At 44.9% G+C, this 7,251-nt stretch overlaps 1 protein-coding gene across 1 annotated transcript in view; it reads right to left on the bottom strand.

Moving 5' to 3' along the window:
• LOC106814256 (talin-2-like) overlaps window positions 1-7,251 on the bottom strand; it is a gene marked incomplete in the record, with an annotated part of 112,682 nt that overhangs the window by 86,398 nt on the left and 19,033 nt on the right. Inside the window, 2 exon segments of the mRNA XM_014818552.1 lie at window positions 4,170-4,259; window positions 4,688-4,792. Of these exon segments, the coding sequence (XP_014674038.1) occupies window positions 4,170-4,259; window positions 4,688-4,792 (195 nt within the window).

The following is a 7,251-nucleotide window of genomic DNA, read 5'->3' on the forward strand; positions in this document are numbered from 1 at the left end:
GTCACTGCATCCGGTGTATGACAGGGATGATGTCACTGCATCCTGTGTACATTGTGTGTGGCATGCTGAGTTAGTTTATGATGTCACTGCATCCTGTTACATGTGTGTGGATTCAGCTAGTGTGATGTCACTTACATCCTGTGCTACCAGTTGTCGTCATTACAGTAGTTGTTGATGTCACAAATCTTTGCATTATGGTGTCGTGTTGTGATGCACGACAGCGCAGACATTGGGTGCTGGGGACAAAGGCTATAGAGTCTAAAGAGCAAATCTACTTAGAGTTTTACTGTTGAGCCTATATAGATTACGTTTAAAGCAGCCATAAAAATGTCAATCAATAACGTTGCCAGTTACATATATAATTAATAATATAAAAAATTGAATATAAAAAATATTAAATATATATTCATATTCGACAATCAGACCACAATGCTTCCTTATTGCCTGCATGTAGCGCAATTGACTACCACTCCTCGACCTCATGACACCAGGTAGAGCCACGGATCCTTGTCAGGATGGCCTGAACCTGCTGGGTCTTGATGCCGTCAATGATCGCTAGTAAGCCTCTGAAAAACACCACGCCACGCCAGACATAAGACGTACGCGAATGACATGACATAATCACGTAACAAGTGTATCGTTTACATTACTCGTTTAAAGCCGTCGTGCATCGCGATCAAACTATAACTTGGAGACCTTTATATAGGTTGTATTTGCATTTGATTCCAGCGCATCGATCTGGTTAACCGAGTCGTCAAACAGATGGCCGCGTAGCATTGACTAAGCTACGAAATATCCATGCAGTTATGTACGGAGTCTGTAAAACACCTGGCCGTATAAATAAACATTACAATGTGATACACTTGAACACCGTACATGCATGCACCTACATGCAACCCATGTCAAACAAACATTCTTTAGTGTTGTTAGACTATTTCTGCCATGACCAGCTATTACCTATAGTTTACATCCACATAATACTGCTATCTGAAAACATGTCAAGACCCAATTTCAACTAAACACCCTTAAAAAGTACCGCCATCACGCAACACCACCATAAACAAAGTTAGTACAAAAATGAAACATAAAAACGAAAACGAAATGAACTGCAGCAACAATGACGATGCCATGTGCAGTTAGAGCGAGGAACACGAGCATAGCTAAATACAAGTCAGAAGAGTTGTATCATTCGGCCACCAGATTGCACCGCGCTACTTTATGTGAACGGAGTGTCTTCGAGGAGTGTACTCTCATCGTTCTCCCTCAATACCAAAGTGTGTCTGGGCCTTTTTCTGCACGCGCAGCAAATTAGGAAGCAAGAAGAAAACACACAAGAATGTCGAGGGCAAGAGCAGAAACAGTAGGATTGAGAACAGACACGACCGCGAGTATGCAAGCCTGCAGTTTCGTCGCCACACTGGCAACGAGCCACATCCACACTCGCACATCCTGAAACACTAGAAAGGCCTGCAAGAATGTAGTAAAAAGAGAACAGTCAGCGCGAATCAGGCAGATCTACGTCTTGTTCGTTCGCTAAAGCGCCCTCTAAGAGATGGAAGGAAATGACGTGTCACATGAAATGCTACAACAGTCTATAGGAATAGCGATAGAGCGAAAACCACTCAGCAAGGATCACGGACATGTCGGTTCTGCCATAGAGCTGCAAAAGAAAGCAATTGAATAAAAGTAGACCCTGATGCACTGATAGGTGGAGGTCCGTAAGAGCATAAAACATAGCTGAATAGTACGAGGACAAATAGAAATGAGGAACAAGGAGAAGAAGAAGAGAACGGAGAAAAAAAAGACAAGGAAAGGAAAAAAAGACGACAAAGAGAATAGACAGCATATAACGATGTGTTCTCCAACCATTCCTTACTCAAATGTTAAATAAGCAGACAGAAGAGAAAGTTGCCAACAGTGAATATAGAATGGCAAGCTTGGTATCAGATTTTCAACAGTGTGTTGCAGTAATGGTACAAAAGTACGGACAGAGTAGAGGAAAGGTATAAAAGCAAGAAAGACAGAAGAGCGGTACACTAAAGAGGATGTACAAAATAAAAGCCGGTATACCACCATTAGAGGAGGTGTAAACCACACAGAGGACCATAAAAAAGAAGGAGTCTTTTGCACTAAGGAGGAACAAAATAGAAGAGATATACTGCCATAAAGAAAGAACAGAATAGAAAGAATTTACTGCATAAAGAGGACACATATAGAAGACGATATACTGCATAAAGGAGGAACAGAAGTAGAAAGATATACGCTGCATAAAGGGAGGAACAGAATAGAAGAATATTACGCTGCATTAAAAGGAAGGAACAGAATTAGAAGAGAATATACGCTTATAAAGGAGAACAGAATAGAAGAGAATATAGCTGACATCAAAGGAGGAACAGAATAGAAGAGATCATACTGCATAAAGGAGCGAACAGAATAGCAAGCAGATATACTGACATAAAGGTGAACAGAAGAGAAGAGATATTACTGCATAAGACAGACAGATAGAAGAAATACTGCATAAAGCAGGAACAGAATAGAGATTATACTGCAGTAAAGGTGGAACAGAATAGACAGAGATATACTGCATAAAGAAAGAACAGAATAGCTAAGAAGGATATACTGCATAAAGAAAGGAACAGAACTAGAAAAATTATTGCCTGCATAAGGAGCATATACCGACACAGAGGCATCAACAGAGGTGTCTACCACGACTAACGCAAGTAGATGTAAGTAGGCGTTGTAGACGAGAGCGAGGCCAAGATCGATGGAGGAGGGTACCTGTCCTGCCTCCGACACATCTTCCAGCATAGTCTCCCCTTCATCCGCGTCCCGAACCATACTTTCCCGGTCCGCTTCTCCTGTTTACGAAATTACCACATGAGCCCATGATGACAACCGCCCATCTATGTCCCTCGCCACTACATGACAAGTGAACAGCCTCAACCACGTCAGTGTTAGGAACGAATCTCAACCTAGAGATAAATCCTGATAAATGACAGAGATAGCACTGAACATTATGTCCTTTGGAGCACGGGACATAGCCGGCCAGTGCTATGACAACCTAGAACGCCCATAACAATTGCCCTCTGCTACACATATAGGATTGAAGCTGCATAATAAATAACATGATTAACTGCTGGCAACGGATATACGAAACCCATAAATATCTAGCGAAAAAAAGAAAGAATTAATAGCCCGTCGGATAAACCGATACGATATCAAACTATCCACGAGCAATCGTTGAAGGCGAACTCCTCAAGGCGATCCCCGTTCCCCAACTGCCACGCTTTCAGGATGATTCGATGTACACCGGCAATAGCTGGAGGATGGTTCTCCATCGGGGTCCGTCTGCCACAGAGTAGTAGGCGTCGGAGTAGTCTCCGAAATCACAGCGCTCCTGAAACTGTTCGGCGACCGGCCCAGCGACGCACGTGGGTGAGGCGGCCACTCTGCCTTGATGATCTGTGGGGAAAGAGGACAACAGTTAAAATATCCGTGAGTGGGGAACGCAATGGTTTACAATTTGCTCGAGCGTAATTGTATGCTCATAATTGTTATTATGATTAATTTATGTGTTATAAATATAAAACTATAACAGGACTATCATTTTCCCAACGCTAATACTATTTCTTAAATACACGTATAGAAATATTATACTAGTATAAATGATTAATGTTGCAATGCTACATATGGAGTGTCTAAGTCGTGCGAGCGGTGTCTCTATTTGTGTCTTCCGTCAAAGCATAGCATGGAAGACAAGTGAAGGAGTTGTTCCAAATTACCACTGAATCGTTAGTATCATCAACACACTCCAGGATAGATTGAAAGGACACATGAGGTGGTCCCAATTACCGCTGCTACAGTATATTATTCATAACACAGTCCAAGATAGATGAAGACACATGAAGTGTTCCCCCAATTATCACTGAACAGTAGTATTCATAACACATCCAAGATAGATGAAGACACATGAAGTGTTCCCCCAATTACCGCTGTACAGTATTATTCATAACACATCCAGGATAAATGAAGACACATGAGGTGTTCCCCAATTATCACTGAACAGTAGTATTCATAACACATCCAGGATAGATGAAGACACGTGAGGTGTTCCCCAATTACCACTGAACAGTATTATTCATAACACATTGTGGATGGCACTAACGAACCTCCTTCGTCTTCTCATCAACCCTCATCACACTCTGCTTGGTGATGCCGAGGAGACGTGGTACCAGTCTATTCTTCCCCTTCAGCTTCTCCTACAACGAGAACAGCAATGGCATTACGCGAACGTGAAAGAAATTCGAAGAATTATCCTAAACACAAACGCGCCACACTTTGCACCCACATAACGCAGGATCGCATATCGTACATATATCCGGTGATACATGCAGGAAATATTTCTGCTGTCACGATGTACGTAGTTACGCCACGACACAGCTGGAATGCATCACCACGAATTGACCGCCAGAATGCTTCGCACTCCTGCCACCGGACGGCGCTCAATGGCCATCGCCAAGTGGCGCCCTCTGTTCCTACCTTGACCAGTGGCGCCCCTGCGAGGAACCTGACCTTATTACCTTGGTTATTTTTTACCTTAGTTATTTTTTACCTTAGTTACTTTAGTTATTTTAGTTACTTTAGTTATTTTAGTTACTTTAGTTATTTTAGTTACTTTAGTTATTACCTTGACGAGGAAGAAGGTGACGCCGTATGTCTTCAGGGAGCGGCACTGCTGGGTGTACTTCACTTTCGCCTCCAGCTCGTTCAGGCCCAAGCACTTCTTGTGCTCCTAAAACAGAAGAGATGCGTGACAGAGGGTTACACACGGGTGCGCGAGTACAGCATTAAATTGGGGTATTTCATGTTATATATATATTTATATATTATGATGTTCATTGTATGTGAAGTTTTCACAGGTTAGGAAATCGACAATTGTCAGTGGGATTAGTTAATGAAAGCAGTATTGATGGTGGTAGTGGTGGTGATGAAGATGGAGATGCATGGAGATGTTAGGGGAGGAGCTAGCTTGGATGTTTGCCTGTCCCTCTTCCCCTGACATTATATATATATATATATATATAGTCATCCTCTCTCTCCATCCCCTCTCAACACTCTCTCTCCCTCTCCCTTCCTCCCTCCTTCATTCCCTCCCTCCCTCTGTCTCTCTCTGTCTACGTCTCTCCCTCTCTTCTCCCCTCCCGCTCGTCTCTCTCTCTCGGTCTCTCTGCTCTCTGCTCTCTCTGCTCTCTCTCTCTCTCTCTCTCTCTTCTCTTCTCTCTCTCTCTCTCTCTCTCTCTCTGTCATAGGCTCTCCCTCTTCTCCCCCTCTCTCTTTCCCACTTCCTCTCTCTCCCCTCCCGCCTCCCATCTCTCTCTGTCTCTGCGCTTCTCCCACTCCTCCTCCCTCCCCTGCCCCTCCCCTCACCATCTCTCTCTGTCTCTATCTCTCTCAGCGACACCTCTCTCACCTTTCTTTCTTACGTGTATCGCACCGGTCTCACACCGCTATTACGAAAATATATTAAGCGCCGCTCGGCAGTAGACTTACGTGAGCAGCCTGTTGCTATAAGAAACTGCCCTGCCGCAGTCTGCTTTTAGCATCAGTCTAAACGCGCTATTAAATTTAATGAAATTCTCCGTCTATTAATTACGCTGTCGCGAATTTGCATCGCGCGTAATTCTCGCGTCGCCCGGCGCGCAATATTTTGCGCGGCGTTTCAAGCCCCCGACGAGTGCGCGTGTTTTGAAAAAGCGCTATAATACGTCACCAATTTAATAATTAAACGCGCACTTAATGTCAGCCGCGTGGCACTCAAACAGGCAAGAGCGAAGATTCTGACGTTTAAGTTGATGGAAGAGGCCTAATTTGAAATGATTAAAAAGCTTAATCCACATTGAAATAATCTCATCTCAGCAGCAGCGAACGGAAGCGGCTGCGCGTGCTGTGCACACGCGCACGCACGCAGACGGGGCAACGCACCTGCACGCAATAAAAAAGCTGCACACGCACGCCACACACACACACACACACACACGTGAGGCTTGGAGCCGTTATTGGCATTATGGCGCAGACGCCAAACACTAATAAACCTCGTCATCAAGCAAGCAAGAAACTAAGCAAGTGATTTGCTCACACAAACAGCAATCGTGAGTGTGCATAGAAGACAGAGCTTTGGACTGTGTTGGGCGGTGTGGCGTGCGTGCGTGCGTGCGTTGCGTGCTGTGAGCGGGGGGGTGAATAGCAAAAATAGGGTTGAAGCTCGTGGGTGGAGGCCAGAAAGTTGGAACTGTGGGTAGACCAGAGTTGGACTGTCAAAACCCCTCCTTGAACCTATCAAGCCTCACTATCCCTAACCTGTCAATCTCCTTCCGCCAACCCCAGCACCCACTTCCCTAAACCCTGTCATCCTTCCCATAACATGCAACCTACTTGTCCCCTAAACCCTGTCAATCATCCTGCTTAAAGTCTAACCCCACCAACCTACTTCGCCTAAAGCCCGACAAACCCACTTTCTAAACTGGCCCCTAACCCTAATTAACGTTCTCTAAACCGAGCTTGAGCCACAACCCTCCGTTCCCCCCAGCCAGACCTCCTCCCTAACTTCAGCAATGCCCTCTCCTAACAATCTCAACTCCGCCATCCCACTCCAACCTCCCCCTCAGCAGACGACGCCTATATTCGCGTGTCACATCATCAAGAAGTACAGACAGCAGATCCAGACGGCAGGCTTCCTGGTGTGGTAGCACATCACACTCGGAAGCTGTGATTGGCCACAGCTGATGCCCTTCGCCTCCTCCCACCACCACACCAACCCCCGGCCCTCGTTTGACCTGCAAACGACGAATCAATTACAACTTGATTCAGTAAGACCGCAAGCGCGCCACGAGCCACTACGATTAATTAGCCGGATTCTTTATGATGTTGTTTTATAGAAAGAGCCCACGGGTAGGACGAGATGTTGACGATCGGATAACGATGAGTGTGGCGGGAGTGAGGAGGTGAGTGACGATGAGCTTTGAGGCTCTGTGATGAATATCGGCCGTTCAAATTTACTTGCATTGCTTAATGATAATGTCATATTATTCATGCATTCCAACTTAATCTTTACGTCTTTGTACACAAGGTAAGAGGTAGAGAGAGAGATAAAGCAGAGATAAAAGAGATGATAAAGAGAGAGAGAGAGAGAGAGAGAGAGAGAGAGAGAGAGAGAGAGAGAGAGAGAGAGAGAGAGAGAGAGAGAGGCGGGAG

The sequence above is a fragment of the Priapulus caudatus genome, unplaced genomic scaffold (assembly GCF_000485595.1).
Source record: "Priapulus caudatus unplaced genomic scaffold, Priapulus_caudatus-5.0.1 Scaffold892, whole genome shotgun sequence".
Taxonomy (NCBI): domain Eukaryota; kingdom Metazoa; phylum Priapulida; class Priapulimorpha; order Priapulimorphida; family Priapulidae; genus Priapulus; species Priapulus caudatus.